Here is a 20917-nt window from a genome sequence, read left to right as displayed (position 1 = left end):
CAGAATGGGAAGGACTGTGATAGGAAAGAGTTGTTCTATTTAGCCTAAAAATTAGAGTTGTCCAGTTTTAGAGTGACTTCACAACATTCAAGTAGAGACTGAATGACCACTTTCTGTTTGTTTTTTAAAATTAACAATGATAATAGTAAGAGTGAGCATTTATTTTATGCTTTAAGATTTGCAAAGTATTTAAAATATTTGGTGTATACAGACAGTCCTGTTAGGTTATTATCTATCTCATTTATCAAATAAGCCATCAATGAATTTCCTTTAAAAAAAAAAAATCCCCAGGACCAGATTAATTCACAAGTAAATTCTATCAAACCTTAAAAGAACAATCCCAATATTATATAAATTATTTGGAAAAACAGAAGGTTTTTATTTTTCTTCCTGAGCAATGGTCATTGACCATTAAATGTGAATTTAATATTTGAAAGTGCTTACTTTTTCTCTCTGAAGTTCTTCGAAAATATGAGAAAAACATGATACTAAATAGTGATCATGGTGATGATTATAATGGTAATGATGATAATGATAGTGATGATAATGGTGGTGGTGGTGGTAATAATAATAAATCTTGTTCCTGTGGCTCTTGAAAATTTGCATGGCACCCTACGTAAAAGAATCTCATTTCACCCTTATCTATAATAATCACTATTACCAGTGTAGGTTCTTCTCTTACTTTCATTTGTAATTTGCTTTTCTTTTAACATTAATGCTTTCAAAGATGTAAAGAATTTCAGTAAAAGCCATCAGCATATTTACAGATATTTCAGTGACTCATATCAGCTTTGTAGTGCAGTTTATTTGAAGCCATTTAAATTTTAAGAAAATTAAACCAAAGTTTCTTAGTACCGTAAGAGTTTTTTTGCTATGAGCCCAAATCCTAAATATTTATTTTGAGAAGCAAATAAGGTAATATTTGTTAAGTCTTTAACATGGTACCTGGTACATTGTAGGTATTAGATAAATATTTATTCCCTTCCCTTCACAGCCACTTGCAAAGTAAGTACTGTTAAGAAATCACTAATAATAGCATTTATCTTTTGAGTAGCTTATGGAATTTTCTTGTATTCTCTTTATGTTCCAAAATTCTTTAGGTATATATATTAATTAAAAACTAATCTCCAGGTAATAGTATATGATATATAATACTACAGATAGCATATAATTTTTGCATAGAAGTATGTATATATAGTATTATTTGGATAGTACTACATGATTGCTAACAGCAGAATGCTGTTGAGTGAAGAGTGATACTTTATATTTATGTTCATCTATTTTAATGGAAAATCCTTCAATTGATCTCAACCTTGGAGATGAAATTAGCATGTGTTCCATTAAGTTTTCTTTTTTGTTTTAGTTGATGACTTCAGTGAAGAATCCTCATTTTATGAAATTCTCCCTTGCTGTGCCCGCTTTCGCTGTGGAGACCTCATAGTTGAGGGACAATGGCACCATCTTGTCCTAGTAATGAGTAAAGGCATGTTGAAAAATAGCACTGCTGCCCTCTATCTTGATGGACAGCTTGTCAATACAGTGAAGGTATGTCTGTGCTTTCAAATCCCTCACACCGTATAAAATTTTTTATTTGTTTAAAGTTGTATTTTTGCTCAAAATTGATTTTTCTTTTGCTTCTGATGTGATGTTTTATGCTACTTGCTCTATTGTATATGTCGCTATATTAGTGAATGATATGAAAGAGCACCAGAAGGGCAAAAATAATGTTGTGTACTGTAGATTTGTATGTAAAGGCAGACGAGTCTCTCTATTTCTACAGTCTTATGTACAGAGGCACATAGCTTGGAGCTGTAGGTTCATTTAGTCCTGCTCCCTATTTTACATATTAAAGAAATTTTTTCTTCAGAGAGGTTAAGTGATTAGTCTGAGGTCACAGAGATTGTTTTCTTGAGCCATGCTACTTTTTGCTTTGGGTAATAGAATATTATTTATGAATAACTTTCGATTCCTATTTCATATCTGTATCTCTCTTTATCTTTGTTCTTGAGTAAATTGAGTATTATTTTATTAAATCCCTGATCACATGTGACAGATGGGGAAAGGATTTTCAATGTAAGGTCTGAAAAAAGGAGTATAAAAGTAAAAATCAAGGAAAGGTTGTATTTTCAGAAGTAGAATCATGTTCTTTAAAAAAGGTTGTCTTTGCTTATTAGGTTTTAAGAAAGCTATCATATTGAAAAATAACTTTTAAACTGTCTCAGATGGAACAATTCCAAGATAATCAAAAAGATTAGATTATTAGAATGTTGAGCAAGTGACTTAAGAAGATATCAAAACCTATTCACCTACTTCTCATCTCATCACTTTTTTCTGAATTAATTAATATATTTTTAAATAATATAGGTTTTTATTTTCAAAATACATGCAAAGATAATTTTTAACATTCACCCTTGAAAAACCTTGTGTTCCAAATTTTTCTTCCTCTCTTCCCCCACTCCCTCCCCTAGACAGCACCACTTCTCATTACTTATAAAATGTTTATGAAAGCTCAGAGATCTCGATGAAATATGAGAAGCAGACACACTTTCACAAACAGCAGAGTCTTCCAAGTTCCTCAAATGGCTTAGTGGTATAGAGTTGTGTCTTCATTGTTCTTCCCAAAAAACTTTAGTCAGTAGAGCAAAAGGCCATGGTAAAAGCTTTCCTTCAACAAACAGACAATGCTATGCACATTTTACCAAAATATGTTCTATGTTTTTTTCCCTTTGGTTTTGCTTTACAGTTAAAATTATTTGATTTTCTTTGTGTTTAAGCTTTATCTTTAATTTTACTGCTTAAAGTAAAACTGAAGTATGGTTTTAAAAAATCATTTAATGATTAGTTTTTGGTGGTGGTTGTTTTTTCCCCCAGCAGTGGCTCTTTACTGTCTATGTTGCCTTACGTAAGTGTTTCCTTCTTTATAAGTTATTTTCCATATCCTTATGTATTTTGTGAGTTTATACAAGTTCAGACCACTTTATAGAACTATATGGTAATTATATAAAGATTTTTAATAGAAAAAATTTAAGCAAAGATTAATTATGTTCAACAATTCTCTGAGAATATGACATGAAATTGAAAAGTGGAAAATTTAGTCAACTTCTTCACCTCCTACAATCCTATTAACTTTTTTGCTAAAATTTAATTGAATAATAATTTTTGACATCATATAAATTAACAGTAATGTGCCTTGAAATCTGAAATTAACGTGTGGTATATAGGAGTTTGGAAAGTAAGGGAGGTGTGTGTGTGTGGGGGGGGATGTACACATGTGCATTCATTTTCACAGTAACACATACTTATACCATAACAAAAACATGAATTATTGCATCTTAATGCCTCGATGAGATGCTGACATTTTGCTGCAACCTTACAATGTAATTTCAAAAGAAATATAATATGTGTTGCATATCTTGAATCTACTCTTGGTTTTCCTTCATCTTTCTTGTTCTGTTGCCAGCTGTTTAGTAAGAGCTAGATAGCAGTTCCGTCTTTTGCTTTGGTCTCTACCTTCAGAGCAGAGGTTCCAGCGCTGCTGGAACACACAGACTTAGCCTCTGCCCTTACGTTTCCTGTCATTAACTGTACTTGGGTCTTTTGCACAGTGTGAGAGAACCCACTGAATTTTGGGGTAATAGAATATTATTTATGAATAACTTTCGATTCCTATTTCATATCTGTATCTCTCTTTATCTTTGTTCTTGAGTAAATTGAGTATTATTTTATTAAATCCCTGATCACATGTGACAGATGGGGAAAGGATTTTCAATGTAAGGTCTGAAAAAAGGAGTATAAAAGTAAAAATCAAGGAAAGGTTGTATTTTCAGAAGTAGAATCATGTTCTTTAAAAAAGGTTGTCTTTGCTTATTAGGTTTTAAGAAAGCTATCATATTGAAAAATAACTTTTAAACTGTCTCAGATGGAACAATTCCAAGATAATCAAAAAGATTAGATTATTAGAATGTTGAGCAAGTGACTTAAGAAGATATCAAAACCTATTCACCTACTTCTCATCTCATCACTTTTTTCTGAATTAATTAATATATTTTTAAATAATATAGGTTTTTATTTTCAAAATACATGCAAAGATAATTTTTAACATTCACCCTTGAAAAACCTTGTGTTCCAAATTTTTCTTCCTCTCTTCCCCCACTCCCTCCCCTAGACAGCACCACTTCTCATTACTTATAAAATGTTTATGAAAGCTCAGAGATCTCGATGAAATATGAGAAGCAGACACACTTTCACAAACAGCAGAGTCTTCCAAGTTCCTCAAATGAATTAGTGGTATAGAGTTGTGTCTTCATTGTTCTTCCCAAAAAACTTTAGTCAGTAGAGCAAAAGGCTATGGTAAAAGCTTTCCTTCAACAAACAGACAATGCTATGCACATTTTACCAAAATATGTTCTATGTTTTTTTCCCTTTGGTTTTGCTTTACAGTTAAAATTATTTGATTTTCTTTGTGTTTAAGCTTTATCTTTAATTTTACTGCTTAAAGTAAAACTGAAGTATGGTTTTAAAAAATCATTTAATGATTAGTTTTTGGTGGTGGTTGTTTTTTCCCCCAGCAGTGGCTCTTTACTGTCTATGTTGCCTTACGTAAGTGTTTCCTTCTTTATAAGTTATTTTCCATATCCTTATGTATTTTGTGAGTTTATGCAAGTTCAGACCACTTTATAGAACTATATGGTAATTATATAAAGATTTTTAATAGAAAAAATTTAAGCAAAGATTAATTATGTTCAACAATTCTCTGAGAATATGACATGAAATTGAAAAGTGGAAAATTTAGTCAACTTCTTCACCTCCTACAATCCTATTAACTTTTTTGCTAAAATTTAATTGAATAATAATTTTTGACATCATATAAATTAACAGTAATGTGCCTTGAAATCTGAAATTAACGTGTGGTATATAGGAGTTTGGAAAGTAAGGGAGGTGTGTGTGTGTGGGGGGGGATGTACACATGTGCATTCATTTTCACAGTAACACATACTTATACCATAACAAAAACATGAATTATTGCATCTTAATGCCTCGATGAGATGCTGACATTTTGCTGCAACCTTACAATGTAATTTCAAAAGAAATATAATATGTGTTGCATATCTTGAATCTACTCTTGGTTTTCCTTCATCTTTCTTGTTCTGTTGCCAGCTGTTTAGTAAGAGCTAGATAGCAGTTCCGTCTTTTGCTTTGGTCTCTACCTTCAGAGCAGAGGTTCCAGCGCTGCTGGAACACACAGACTTAGCCTCTGCCCTTACGTTTCCTGTCATTAACTGTACTTGGGTCTTTTGCACAGTGTGAGAGAACCCACTGAATTTTGGGGGAATGGAGATATAAGTTTAGTAAACATAAGTTAAACTTGCTCGTTTTCTTTCCTGGCATACCTGTTTCTGTTCTGATTCATTTCTTCTCATTTTTCTTTATAGCTTCATTATGTTCACAGTACTCCAGGGGGTTCAGGTTCTGCAAATCCACCTGTTGTCAGCACAGTATATGCCTACATTGGCACACCACCTGCTCAACGCCAGCTTGCTTCATTAGTATGGCGCCTGGGACCCACACATTTCTTAGAAGAAGTTTTGCCTATTTCAAGTGTTAATATCATTTATGAACTAGGACCAAACTATGTTGGAAGCTTTCAGGCTGTACATGTCCCATGTAAGTACCCTTGTCCCTCTTAGCTAAAATTCCTCCTTTAAATGATTCTTAAAATAGTTCTCATGAATTGTGTACATTGTCAGCCAATCAAAAAACATTTACAAATTATCCTACAAGCTTTTATTTAATACCTGCTATGTTCAGAGCACCGGGAATTAAAATACAATTAATAAAACAATCTGTTCTTATAAGAACAACAGGAATGTTATTCTCTGTCTCTCTCTTTCTGTCTGTCTCTGTCTCTTTCTTTTTCATCTCTTCTAAATCTCGTGGTTCCTCTTACTTTCTCAACTGAGAAGCTCACCCAAAATGACCTCAGAAAAAATTGAGTACATTTTCTACAAACTTCCTCTAGCCTCTTTCCCATCTCATATCAGTGGGTGTCTTCTTCCATTATCTCCTCCTTCACCTGTCTCACATGATGTGGTAACCTTACTCCTTATTAAGATTACCCCTCTGCCCAGATCGTTCTCTCTGTTTTCCCCACTTTATCACTTATCTTCAATCTCCCTGTCTACTGGCTCTTTTCCTATTGCCTTTGTTTTCTTCATCCTCAGGAAATATCATTTTATCCTTCTAGATCATCTTATATTTCTTCTCCTTTCTGTTGCTAAACTTGAAAAAATAATTTACAATCAGTATCTCTACTTCCTCTTCTTCTCCTCACTTCTTAACCCCTCTTACAGTCTAGCTTCCAATTTCATCTTTCCACCAGAACTACTTTTTCCAAAATTACATCATTAATTTAAGTTAATTAAGATCTTTTACTTGCCAGTTCTAGTGATTTTCTCACATCATTTTCTCAGCTGTTTTCAGCCTTTCACCCAGTTGATAATATTCTCTTCTCTCTAGGTATTCATAATAACACACTTTCCTGATTCTCTTCCTACCTATCAGGCTGTTCTTTTTCTTCCTTCCTTTGCTGGTTCCTTAGCTAAATGATACTCTCTAACTGTAGGTGTCCCTTAGAGTTCTGATCTAGGTCCTCTTCTCTTCTCCTGCTATTTATATTATCTCATTGTTGGTTTCATCAACCCCCATGAATTTAATTTATCACTATACTAATGATGCTTAAATCTTCCTATACTGCCCAACTTCTCTTTTGACCTCTAATCTCTCATCTCCATCTGTTTTTTAGACATCTCAACCTGGGTGTTCATTATACATCTTAAGCTCACCATGCTGAAAACAGTGCTCATTGTTTTTCCATCTAAACCTCCCACTTTTCTTACCTTCCCTATTCAGAAGGAAACAACACTATCTTCCTGGTCCCTCAGGTTTGCAGACCTTGTGTCATCCTCAACCCCTCACTGTCTCTTACCTCCCATATCAGATCTGTTGATTTCATTTTTGCAGCATCTCTCAAATATACCCCTTTCCCTCTTGTGACAATTTGACCACTCTTTTGCAGACTCTCATCCCCTCACACAGCAGTAGCCTGCTGGTGAATGGGTCTGCTTACCTCAACTCTCTTCCTTCTCTAACCCATCCTTTGGTCCCTAAAGTGATTGCCCTAAATCTTAGCTAGATTCAACTATGTCACACATCAACACTACTCCTATTTAATAAACTTCAGAGGCTCCTGATCATCTCCAGGAGTAGAATACTTTGTTTGGCATTCAAAGGTCTTTACAACAAAGCCCCCTTTTACCTTTCCAGTCTTCTTAAAATATATTCCTCCCTACATACTCTTCTGGAGTGATGCTCCATTACTTGGATCCCAGCATTTTCTCTGGCTATCTTCCATGTCTGGAATAGTCTTCCTCTTGCCTCTGACCACTGACTTCCCTGACTTCTGCAAATCTCAACTACAGGAATGTCTTCCTAACCTTTATTAATTCTAGTACCTGGCTTTTTATTCATTTCTTTCTTTTTTTTCTATATATAGTTTGTACATATGTATTTGCTTATTATCTTCCCCATTAGATTGTGAGCTTTTTGAAGGCAGAAATTCCCTTTGGTCTTTTTTTTTTTTTTTTTTTTTTTGGAGTATCTTCAGCATTTAGCAGTGTCTGACACATAGGAGGTACTTAATTAGTGTTCATTAATTGATTAAGTAGAACATATATATATTCTATGTTACTATATAATAATGCAAAATAAATCCATTTTTTTATAAAGATTAATAGATGCTAGATAGTTAAGGATGACTCTAGTATTTAGAAGGTATGGAAGGAAACATGCTTGATATCGAATGTTCTTGATTAGGATTTTGAAGGAAACGGGATTTTATAAGATGAATTGAGAACAAAGAATGACTGTTGCTAAAACAAGGAGATAAACATATAGTGGGATATATAAAGAATAGAGAAAAGGTCACTTGTGACTGGCCCCAAAATGCAGGAAAATGCAAAGGTAATATAAAATGAAACTGGAAAGGTATGTTTGGTCCACATTGTTAAGGGCTTTAAAAATCAAATGGAATAATTTATATTTGATCCTAGAGGAAATAGGGAGTCACTGAATTTTACTGATTAAATAGGGGAGTTACATGGTTCTATCACCTTTGTAATTAGTTGTACTGAGGATATATCTGAGTGGGTAGAAGCAAAGTAGAGATACCAATTAGGCGTCCATGGCAATAGACAAGAGGTGACAATCCAAACAAATAAATGGAGAAAAAGAATTGAATATGAAAGGTATCATGGAATTAGAACCACCTGATAAGAAATTTGGGTTGAAGGTAGGAAGGTAGGAAAGTAAGAATAAGATAATGTGAAGATTATGAACCTGAGGGACAAAGAAGGAAATAGAAACAAAAATATTTCAACAGAAATAGAGAAGTTTAGAAGGGAAGTAGTCTTGATTTGTACACATTGAGTTTGAGATTTCTCTGAGTCATTCAGTTTGAAATGTATAGTGGGCAGTTAGAGATGAGGTGCTGTGTATTAGGCACTGGGTTAAAAAGAGAAAAAGAAAATATTTCTACCTTTATGGCTTTCAGTCTTTTGGGAAATGCATATTTAAATATGTTTAAAATGGATTAAAACAATTACGAAGTAAATTGACATGGACATTGCATGTGGAAAATGTCATTTGAGTGGAGATTGGAAGAAATGAAGTTTGGAAAAAAGTCTCAGACAAACTACTTTGGACAGAGTAGTTTTAGTTGAATGGTATGATTGGAAGTTAGGTTATCAAGTATCTTGTCAGCCAGTCAGTAAATTCTAATTAAGCACTTGCTATGTACCAGGCAGTATGCCAAGCAGTAGGAATACAAAAATGGCAAAAGAGAGATATGGAGAGTTGTAAGGGGGAACTTGATATGTCTTGGGAACAGCTTGAATACGGGTGTAAAAGAGAGTAGGGCATCCAGGAAGATTCTTAGATTGCCAGAGGGAGGGACTGAAAGGATGGTGTTATCTTTTACAGTAATAGGAAAAGCAGAAAGGGGGAAGTGTTTAAAGAGGAAGATTATAAATTCTATTTTGGACATATTTCATTTAAGATCTACTGGACATCTAATTTGAAGTATCTGAAAAGAATTGAATTGAGACGTGAGAACAAAGAAGATGTGTGGTAGAAAGATATGGGGGACAGTAAATTTTTTCAGTTGGAAAAGTGACGAGTGTGATAAATATATATGTGTGCAAGCAAGCATGCTTAATTCTTTAGTAACTCACCCTTTTACTAGAGAGCTCTAAAATTTGGATCACTATCTCATTAAAAGATTTTTGCTTTAACTTCCCTATTCTAGATTAGGTCTTGGAGTCTCTGAAATCAAAACAAGTTTTTGCTTACATGTTACTAATACTAGGGAACCCATTCTCCTTTATTCCCTCACACTTAAAGTAGCCAATCTACTTTGTGCCAGTTCCAATTAATGAAAACTTTTTTTTAGATCAAACTGAAACCTCCTTAGAAATAAGTTATTTTCTGGATACTTTTGTTATTTATGACTTTCATTTCTGGATATTAGCTCACCTCTACCTCTAGAATTGAGTATTTCTTAACAACAACAAAAAAACAGTTAAATACAAAGTACACAATTTTATCCTCTAAGACATGCAGTATCTTGTCTCTCTGTGTATCTTTTTCTTTTCTGCCAAGAGGAATAAGGTATGTTCAGCTATTTTATTTGCCTTGAACTTCAGCTTCTTGTGATCCTCTTTGATCTTCTTGCCTTTTCAGCTTTCTTTAATAGTTTGTCTTCTTCCATTGGAATGTAAGCTCTTGAGTGTAGGAAATGTCCTTCTTGTATTGATATTCCCAAAGCTTACTGTAGGGCCTGGAACATAGTAATGACTTAGTAAATGTTTGTTGATTTTGCTTGCCTCTTCTCTTTTGGTAATATTTTTAAACAATTTTTTAGTTTGATTTCCTCTTCATGCTCTTTTCCTTTATATTTTTGTAGCCTTTATATAGATGTATAGATAGATAGATAAATAGATAGGTATAGATATGCATGTCTATATCTATATATAATTGTTTCTTACTACATTCTGTATCTGTTTTTAGAAGCATTCCTTTATTCTGAATTTCTCAAAGTAATTGTTTTTTACCACAACTTATTTGGCCATTATTCAATTGATGGGCAGACACTTTATTTCTTGTCCTTTGATACTTTTTTTTTAAAAGGAGCTTCTGTGAATAAGTATTACACATTTCTGTTTTGTTCATGTGAAAGCTTTTTAATTTTCTATAACTGAAATTGTATACTTTTTCTTTTATCATCGTCTCTGTCCTTAGGTTAAGAATTTTTCACTTAGGGGCAGTGAATAGAGCACCAGCCCTGAAATCATGAGGACCTGAATTCAAATGCAACCTTAAACACTTAACACTTCCTACCTATGTGACTCTGGGCAAGTCACTTAATCCCAATAGCCTCACCAAAGGAAAAAAAAAAAAGAAAATAATTTTTTACTTAACTTTATAAAGACAGAAAAGATAATACCTTCTACTTATATTTATTTGCTTATTGTTTGTGCTGTGTGCTCTTTCATAGTCATATCAAGTATTCTTTTGGAGTTTATTGTGTCATATGGAATATGATGCTGGTCCAAACCTAATTTTTGGCAAACAGCTTTTCAGTCTTTCCATAAATTCTTGTGAAATAGTAGTTCTCCCCCTCCTTTGTTTTATATTTTTATCTTTGTAACACATTGAATTTGTCTTAATACTTTTGGTTCTTGCTTATCTAGTCTGTTCCCCAAAGTACTTTTTCTGTTGCTTAATGTCTATCAGTTTTATGATTTATTCCTCCATAATGTAGTTCAGTGTGTGATATTATATTCCCTTATTTCCTACTTTTCATTATTTCCCTTTCAGATTCTAGAACTTTTGTTGCTCCTAATAAGTTCTGTTGTTATTTCTAGTTCTTAAAAGTATTTGATTGATAATTTGATTGATATCCTATAAAACTGATAGATTAATTGTACCAGGGTTTTTAACTTTAGTTTTACTCTTTTGTCCTTATTATAAATAGCTTTTCTAGGCTTATGTTTTCAAACAGTAGTGTATAGAAAGTATCTTTGTTTTTTATCCCTCTTTAAGTCAGGAGGGCTTCCATTGTTTCTCCTTTTCAAATGGAACTGTTAGTTTTAGATATCTTCTTTTTGAACATAGTAAAGAACTTGCAACATTCTATGAATGTTTTGTTTTTAATATAAATAAGTGCTTTGTTTTATCAAAGGTTTTTTCTATTTCTAAGGAAACATAATTTGGTTTTATTGTTTTATATGTATTGTTTATATGATCTTATTTCCTTGTATTGAACCATCTTTGATAATATTAAATTATTTTCTGGATCTATTGTATAATAACCTTGCCAGGATTTTATTTAAAACTTTTGAATTAATATACATTAAATTTATCTATAACTCTTTGTTCTTCTTTTATTTATCTTAGTTTTGGTATTAGAACACATTTGTCTTTTGCTTAAAAAAAAGCTTTGGGGGGCAGCTAGATAGTTCAGAGGATACAGCACCAGCCCTGAAGTCAGGAAGACCTGAGTTCAAATGTGACCTCAGATACTTCCTGGCTGGATGACCTTGTGCAAGTCACTTGACCCCAATTGCCTTAGCCAAAAAAAAAAAAAAAAAATCTTTGGGTAAAGTGCATTTTTTATTGTTGAGGATTATGTTAATTGGCCATTAAATGTTTACTATAAGCTCCTGTGCAAATTGATCTAGACCAAGGTTTTTTTTTCTTTGACAGAGCTGTTTTACCACTTTGGTTGAGTTTTTTGCCACAAAGTTATTGTCTAATAAATTATAGGCTTATGCTATAATGGAGCATATGCCCAATTCAAAGAAATCATAGATTTTTTTAAATGATATATTTTTTCATTGCACCTAATAAATGTTTTGACCCCCTCGCCCCCACTTCTAACCTGTTCTTGAACTTAAATAATAAATACTGATTTATAGCCTTACATAAATAAATGTATTGACGAAACTTAGAGTGCAAAGTCAAATAATTGGAAGAGCATATTTGAACATAGCTGGAGTAACAACAAAAGTTGGCATCCACACCTTTCTCATCAGTTTTGTTCAATTAAACTCCAAAGTAATCTCCATGGCTCTGATGCCATCTTCTAGGAACATAATGGAAGGTGAAAGGAATTTACTCTCTCAGATCTAGAGATCTAGAGGCAGGAAAAGAGAAGTAAAGTGAATAAATAGGTCATATTTGACCTTAGGAGCATTTAATGTTGTTATTGAATATAACTGGGGGTCTGACTCACAAGTAACAGAGGTTTTGACTGCTCCTGTAGATCTTAATTGGGTAGGTTGCCTTCTTTGAATTGTGCTACTAACTGCTGCAATTCAACAGAAAAACAGCAGATGGCAGAAGGAATTTACAGGAGGTAGCCATGATTCAGAAAGCAATCTTGAGAGTGAATACATTCCTGTCAAGTCCCGCAAAACTTTTGAAACTAGCGCACCTCATTGCCTCCCCATCCCTTATTCCAAGGCCATACCGATTACTCTGGAACTTCCCTTGGGGAGGAGAGGTGTTTTATCCTGTTATGCTCCCTCTTAATATAATAAAATAGGAAGCTTTCCTTAGTGAAAAAGCAAGTAATCAAGCAACAGACTGAAAAATACGTTTTTTGATCTCTGAACTAAAGGTGGCAATTTTTATGTAGCCCACTTACTGTTTTTATTTTGAAGATAATTAATTCTGCTGCATTCATTATTTCTTATTTTGAAGGTAAAGATTCCAAATCTGAAAGTGGCATCCCATCCCCTGTGTCATTAGTACCAGAAGAAAAAGTGTCGTTTGGTCTCTATGCCGTCTCTGTGTCTTCCCTCACAGTGGCAAAAATAAGGAAAGTTTACAACAAATTAGATAGTAAAGCCATCGCCAAGCAGGTAAGTGGGAATTACTTTGTGATAAACTATAATTGGCATATATTAGAAAAAGTCACATGTTTCCTTAAAGATCTTCTAAAGTTTTAGTTTAGGGCTATAATAGATTGTTTACTACTTTCCTTATGACAATTTACATTGACTTCTAAAATCTTTTAACTTAGGAAATGAAATTCTAGCCAAGAGTCGCAATATTAATAATTCATATTGACTTAAAAAAAAGAAGTAAAAAATAAAACTACTCCCACATATGTGTTGCTTTTATTTGTTTGTTTTTGATGAGATCTTTGATGTCCTCAGTATCAGGAGCTCTCCTTGACCAGTGTAAATCATCCCTTTCCCTGCAGCTCCTGGTCTGAGACAGGGATCAAGGGAATGTGGTTACATGAGATTCAGCCAGGAAAACAAGGACTGTGTCCTCCTGGGCAAGTCACTTAACCACTGTGCCCTAAAACTAAAAATAAGAGAGAAGCCAAATGATATTGGAAGAGAGAGTTTCTTACCCATAAAGTCCCCCTACCAGTAAACTCATAGGTTGTATTACTCTCCCTATGTACAAAAACCCATATACCTGCCCACTATGTGTTTTGTGAGTGAGAATATTGATTTTATCAGATTCATACAACTCATGGGCCACATAGGGAGAGCAAAAACTCACTCTTTTGATTCTCTGCTCACATCTCTTGCCATTGTCAAGTTGCTTCACACTTTTTTGGTTGTCATTTAAAACAAAAAGATTTCTGTTTGATACATTTTTTTGCTATGGGTTTTATGGCAACTTCAGAGTTAATATAACCAACCACAAAGGCCTCATATGTATTCCCATGGAGTCCTTCCTCTGATGCAGGTATATTTTATCTAAAACATTTTGAAAATATTATTCACTGATTTTTCACAATTCATTGAGTTATAGAAAATTATTATATTAACTATTGATTATTGAAGTGGAGGCAGCAGATGCTGTTGTTCTAGGATATCCTCAATTGAACTCCTGTATTTAGGTTTAATGCAACCCCTTCAGTCTTTTCTGATACTATGTCAATAAGAGTTGTCTTTGTTTCTGTCTTTGTGGTTTTATTCCCCCTATAATCTGAGCAGGTCTTCAGAATTACGTTTTCTATATAATTAACCCAGATATTTTTATGAGACACTCCTTATTTGCTTTCCTGTTGGAAGGCAAAATAATTTTTTTTTAAATAAGTCTGGTTTTTAAAGCAAAAGAATCCTTGTTTTTTTGTTTTGATGTTGTTTTGATAGTTTTTATCATGTACTTTTTCTGTTCCACAGTTAGCCATTTCCTCCCATGAGAATGCTACCCCTGTGAAATTGTTACATAACTCAGCCGGACATCTGAACGGGCCAGCACGCACTGTTGGTGCTGCACTCATTGGCTATTTAGGTGAGAGAGAGATCTGCTGTGATTCTTTGTATGTATATGACAATCTTAAGTATAGTTACGAGAAGTAATTACTTTATGTCCTCTTGTACTCTCGTGGTGCTGTCATTCATAATGGCAATTATTTTGCCTTTTCCTTTTAGTTGTTATATTTCCTTTTTATAATCAATGTGCCATTTGTTCAGAAGTTTATCCTAGTTTCTTTTTTGAATTGAAATTGCATCCTTTGTCTTCTTTGTTTTGGTTCAACAGATTTGTAGATTATAATAATAAATAAATATAACAATTTGAGGCAGCACAGTGCTTGGAATCACAATATATGTGATTTTTGTGGTCAGATAAAAATGCAAATTTAGTGTTGCTGTAATTGCTTCAAGGAGCCAGGTATAATGGGAAAACTTAAAACAGAAGGAGTTAGTTTTCTTCCGACTCATATATACTTCCTTCATTAGAACTCAGTGATATTTTATAATACTAAAATGGCCTTAATGTTAAATAGCCTTGTAACTGAGCTACTGTTATCTGATCTTACAAAAGGAAAAGTTTTCTTAACCTTTAAAATTCTTAAAATATTAATGAAAGTTTAAACTTTTTCCTTTTTGTCCATTTAAGATAATTGAATAAATAAAATATATTCTTGATATTTCAAGATAAATTTAAAAATGTATAGATAAAATATTGAATTCTATAATTTTTTTCAATCTGATTAATTTAAGAGCATGTGTAATTTCAGCTATTCTTTACTAATGTGGAAAGTCATATCATGGTAACCAAAATCCATTATTTTTTTCAGTCCTCATAATTTTAGTAATTAATGGCATGTTATTTATTGTTGTTTTGTAATAAGTGTATTGATACCATTTTTTCTTTATTCTAACAACATTTTTTTTTCTTATTTTTATGTTGATCTTTGATAAGTGTCAGGGATTGCCAGTGTGGAGACTCCCTCCACTAATACAGATCAACAACTCACCTGTCACATACAGTCTTAGAGATTTGCGTGGGGTACTAACAGTTTAAGTCACTTATCCAGTGCTGTGCTGATAAATGCTTAACAACTGGCTCTCTGAAAAAAATATACACAGGACACATTTAAGGTTAATCTGCATTATTAACATTTTCTTCATCACTTTCTTAAGTTTTGATAATCCATAAAACAATAAATCAAGCCCTGATTTGTATTGTTTACCTATTTCAGAGGCTCATACTGAAAATTTAATCTCAAAACCTGGTTCAGTTTGGTATTCTGTGCCATATTACTCTCTTAATTTAAGTCAAAAATTAATTTTATGTGCCCACAAATTATGTTCTTCACAAGCAATCACTAACTTTTTAGAACCTATTATAGCAGCATACTCACAAATTTCACCTAAAAATGAAAAATTCTAATGTCTTTTTTATTTGTATTTTGGGGGAGCCAAATTTGTGATTTCATCTTGTAGAGAGTTTCTTAAAGGACAAGAAGGTAAATGATTTGCCCAGAGACAGGCCTTGAACCTAGGTTTTCCTGACTCTGAGACTGACTTTCTTCTTTATTATTCATGCTGAATTGACTCACTTCTCTCTCAGAATTAAAAAATTATATTTTTTAAAAATTCTAATGTACTACCTGAATCCTTTCTGTTATGGTGCAAGGACAAATTTAATGGACAAGTTCTAGATATTGTTTTTATAAGAGCCTCCTAGAGATTTTTCTCTTGATGGCCACTTAAAAGTCAACTTTTAAGTCAACAATTCCCCTACTGGAATTGATTCTAAAAATTCCACAAATCAATTATTTTTTTAATCATTGTGAGACCAAATCAGCAAAAATAATCTCTTGCATTATTCAATCCATTTTATAGCAATCAATTCACAGTATTTATAAATGAATGAAAAAAGCATTTATTAATCACCTGCTATTGCGGATTACCTTGATTTTATTATAATTATCATTTTGGGAAAGGATAGATATATGGAATTTATATCCAAGGGCCATCAAAATGGATTGCATTACTTTTACATTTATTATTTTTTTAAAATTGAAGATTTGGCCCTAATTATTTCTTACTGTCTTTTATTCAGGGGTAAGAACATTTGTACCTAAGCCCGTTGCCACGACTTTACAGTACATTGGTGGGGCTGCTGCCATTTTGGGGTTAGTGGCCATGGCATCAGATGTGGAAGGGTTGTATGCCGCTGTAAAGGCCCTGGTTTGTGTAGTAAAGAGTAACCCACTAGCCAGTAAAGAAATGGAGAGAATCAAGGGTTATCAGGTATGTAAATATGAGGTTTAGAGTTTTATTTTTTTCTTATAAAAATTTCTTTTGTTTTCATAATGATTAGTAGCATATTTTTCAAGCTATAGAGTAGAAATATAATCTAGATTTACTCAAGAATCTTGTAATTCATTCATTACATATACTTACAAAAGCATGAAATGATAACGAAGTTATTAATATCTTATATTCATTATTTTTTTCCTTCTGACTTGTTAAACTTTTCCTGGTCAGACAAATTATTTTATTATAGATTTTACATACTTTGAAATTCTCATTGGATCATAAATAGCTGCAGAGAAGAAATGGCATAGCTCTGGATTTCAGAGAGTTTGATTTAGTGAAATGGTGAAATAAGCACAAATAAATTATGCTTCCTGAAGCATAATTATCCAAACCAGGATTGGTGCCTAAGATCCTGGCTTAAATAAATGACATGTTGCCACATGTACTGGCATCATTATATATTCTATTCTTGATGTGTTGACACACACTGACTTTCTTTAGAGGTCCTGAAATATATTTTTTAAAAATCTATAACCGCTCCCTATTTTCATTCCAACCCCACTGTGATAAATCTTAGTGGGGCTATGACTATATAAAAATATGATTAGAAAAGGACTAAATTTTCTATAGATCAGAGAAGCAAGTATTTGGAGTTTTAAATTTCTTTTTGTTATGTATTGTACCATCTATTTTAAAACTCTAGTTGACAATTTCCGAGAAATAGATGAAAAAGTAGTTTGAAAAACAATTATATAGGTTTTTATAATTTTTGTAGTCTTTCAAAAGCATACAGCTCCAGAAAAGTTTATATAAAAAGAACATACAAATCTGTTTAGTCCTATTCAATTTGTTTTTTGTAACCAGGTATATAATGTTCTCCAGTGTATGCATTTTTTAATATTCAAGATGTTTTATCAATTGGTATTTCACATCTTTTATTTTAGTTATTGGCAATGCTGCTGAAAAAGAAACGTTCACTTCTTAATAGTCACATTCTCCATCTGACTTTCTCTTTGGTGGGAACTGTTGATAGTGGACATGAGACATCCATCATTCCAAACTCAACTGCCTTCCAAGATTTGCTTTGTGATTTTGAAGTATGTATAGAAATAATAATGCATAATTTTATCATCAACAAATCAATTTCACTAATTATGTTGATAAAATTGAGGGGAATCAAATTTGATAAGCTGTTATCATCAGTCATCACTGCTATATGTAGATCTTTGTTCTAGGTTCTGGAGACAATTCAAAATGGAGATAAAATATAGTCTCTGCTTTAAGAGAAGTTATGATCTATAAACTAAATGAATTTGCCTACAATCACCACTATTAATTTTATATTACAGGTCTGGCTTCATGCACCATATGAGTTGCATCTTTCATTATTTGAACACTTCATTGAACTACTCACAGAGTCCAGGTATTAGTTATTACCCATGTTTTAAACTAAAAATCTTCAGTAGGTAAAGGAATATTATAGTTTGGAAATGAAGCCAGAACTGTTCATTAAAACTGCTTTCTCTTTCAGTGAAGCCTCAAAGAATGCTAAATTAATGAGAGAATTTCAATTAATCCCAAAGCTGCTACTTACACTTCGAGATATGTCTTTGTCTCAACCCACAATTGTTGCTATTAGTAATGTGCTGAGCTACTTACTCCAAGGCTTTCCCAGTAGCAATGATTTACTCAGGTAATACAAACTTTTTTTTGGCATGTAAAAAAAATTTAATTTGGTACTGAAGTGAAATTACTGAAGTAAGCTGTGCAGAGAATAGTCAAGACCACATGTGTGATTTTAAGTGTAGACATTCATGCTATGTTTTCATATCTAGGTTATCTTATTGAAGAAGATAAATTACTGAATTCTTTACCTGAAGTATTAGAATTGATTGGTGTAATTCTTTCATTACTTTTTCACTTATATACTTTCAGACTTCTTCCTTATGTCTATCAAAATTTTCTTCATTTTCTTTTCCTTTTTTTTTCTGGAGGATAGACAGGGAATAACTGTGAGCAGAATAAACTTCATGCTCTCAAACTAACTGTGAAAGTTGGCCAAGGAGGTTGGAGGGTAGGGGAAGGACAAAGAACTAAGGATGTACTTAGCAATTGAGGGATGACATTACATTATAAATATAATACAGTATTATTGTACTATAAGAAATAAGAAAAAAATGATTTCAGAGAATCCTGTTTAGTATGAATTGGTACAGAATGAAGTGAGTCAAAGCAGGAAAACACCTTATACAAGAGCAACAACATTATAAAGCATAACAAATTTGAGAGATTGAGTCTCTCTTATCAGTAGTAGGATCATCCATCTCTGCTTGGCACCTTTGTTGAAGCTTTCAACATACGTCATGACAGAGAGGTGATGGATTCAAAAAAATCCATCACAGAAGGGAACAGGAGTTTTTGAACATGGCCATCATATCATTTTGTGTGACTCATGCTTCTTTGATAGAAGGACTTTTTTTGTGTGTGATAGTGGTACTTATTTGTTTTTCTTAGTTTTTAAGGAGACTTAAGAGATATCAGCGATAATGATGCAAAAAAAAAAAAGAAAGAAAGAAAAAAGTACCACTGAATATTTTTTTAAATGCACATTACAGAATAAAAGAAGTTTCAGAAGTTTCAAAATTGTCCACAGATGAGCAGGACAGTTTTGGAAGTAACATGGATTTTATTATATAGATTTTATTTAAGAAGAAGCTAGTGGCATGAAATGAATTTCTATAATTTCATATGCACTTGGTTAGCATTTTTAAAAAACATCTTTATTTTCTGTTAGGCATTTGGAAATGTTCTTTATTTGTTGGAAAAATTGAGAATTTAAAAAATGTGGGACTGAGCTTAGAGAGACATAGGAGTTAGATATAGAAAATTTGGAGGTATGTAATAGTGACAATATCAGCTAACATTTACACAGGTTTTTAAAGTTTATAAAATATTCTACATATGTTATTTCATCTGATCCTCTCAACTAGTTTGTGTTGTAGATGCTATCATTATCTCCATTTTGCAAATGGGGATAGTAAAACTGAAAGATGCCAGAATCATATAACTAGTATGTATTTGATGCAGCATTTGGACTCAGATCTCTTTGATTTTAAAGCCAGCACTCTATACCACTGAGATGCCTTTATTGAAGAAAAGGGAATGGATGAGATGGTTTTGGGGCAGAGTTTAGTGTGAGAATAAAAAGATGACCCAACGGCTCATTCTTAGAAGTCAGGAGGAAAAAAAAAAGCCAAGATATTCTCAGAATAAGAATAAGATAAGAAGTGAATCAGGAGCATCATGAACACTGAGGATGGTGGAAGCTGAAAAGGGGCCATTATACTGGGCAAGTAAGAATTTACTGGGTTTTGATTTTAGTTTAACTAAACTTTTTTTCTTGTTATTTGCATGGCTATCGTAGAGAGGGAGGAGGTAGGACTATGTTGGGAAATATAGATAATATAAAGACAAAATACTAAGTTAAAAAAATCATTGATCTTAAAAGAAGATAGTTTCAATAGACTGATAAAAAGAGAAACTAGCTTATTGGGCTTTAAGGAATGCATGGGCAATGAGAAATTATAGCCTACTCTTTCTGGAAGTTTAGAAAGGGGTATGTGTGTGTGTGCGTATGCATATATCTATATACGTGTGTGTGTGTGTGTGTGTGTACACGATGCCTTGACTATCTAACAGTATGAAAGGAAGAATATGTTGTTTTGTTTTCAGGCTTTTAGACCTAAGCTTGTTTGTAGGCAAAGGGAAGATGTAGGAAAGAATAAAAAATGAGAGGGCTTGATCATTAAAATAAGATGGGCTAGAATCAAGGACAAGGTAGAGAGGTTAGTTTTGGTAAAAAGATAGGACCACTTCTTTATCTGAAACCTCTGGAAAGGAGATAATAGGTAAAGACCAAAAGATTCTGAGGAATAGAAGAGAGAACATAAAGGGACATAAGACAAATGATGTTAATCTTCTTAGATGAAATTGTCAGCCAGGGAATGGAGGAGACAAATAGTTGGAGCCTTGAAATGAAAGTTTTACAACAGCCCAGTGTGAGATAATCTAATAGAGAGCCTATTAGAAATGAATTTTAAAAAAACTCTGTACAGCACTTAGAGATAAATTAAATTAAGATTGGGTAACTTATATTTATTCATAATTGATATGTTACATATTTCCAGATAATTGCTGTGTTTAGTTTCATTCTTGTATCTTTAAAACTTATTTAAAACAAGTTATTAGAGTTATTGGTTTGATTCCTAAGAAAAATATTA

At 32.8% G+C, this 20917-nt stretch overlaps 1 protein-coding gene across 1 annotated transcript in view; it reads left to right on the top strand.

Annotated features, from left to right (window-relative positions):
• Positions 1-20917, top strand: part of WDFY3 (WD repeat and FYVE domain containing 3) — a 316134-nt gene that overhangs the window by 189939 nt on the left and 105278 nt on the right. The window contains exons 20-27 of the mRNA XM_051965853.1: positions 1364-1545; positions 5433-5664; positions 12820-12980; positions 14265-14376; positions 16438-16628; positions 17582-17734; positions 17987-18060; positions 18169-18330. Coding sequence (XP_051821813.1) covers positions 1364-1545; positions 5433-5664; positions 12820-12980; positions 14265-14376; positions 16438-16628; positions 17582-17734; positions 17987-18060; positions 18169-18330 — 1267 coding nt within the window. The remainder of the gene's footprint in view (positions 1-1363; positions 1546-5432; positions 5665-12819; positions 12981-14264; positions 14377-16437; positions 16629-17581; positions 17735-17986; positions 18061-18168; positions 18331-20917) is intronic.

This window comes from Antechinus flavipes, chromosome 6, assembly GCF_016432865.1.
Source record: "Antechinus flavipes isolate AdamAnt ecotype Samford, QLD, Australia chromosome 6, AdamAnt_v2, whole genome shotgun sequence".
Lineage (NCBI taxonomy): Eukaryota > Metazoa > Chordata > Mammalia > Dasyuromorphia > Dasyuridae > Antechinus > Antechinus flavipes.
The sequence above is the reverse complement of the archived record's forward strand: the minus strand, read 5'-3'. Positions and strand labels throughout refer to the sequence as shown.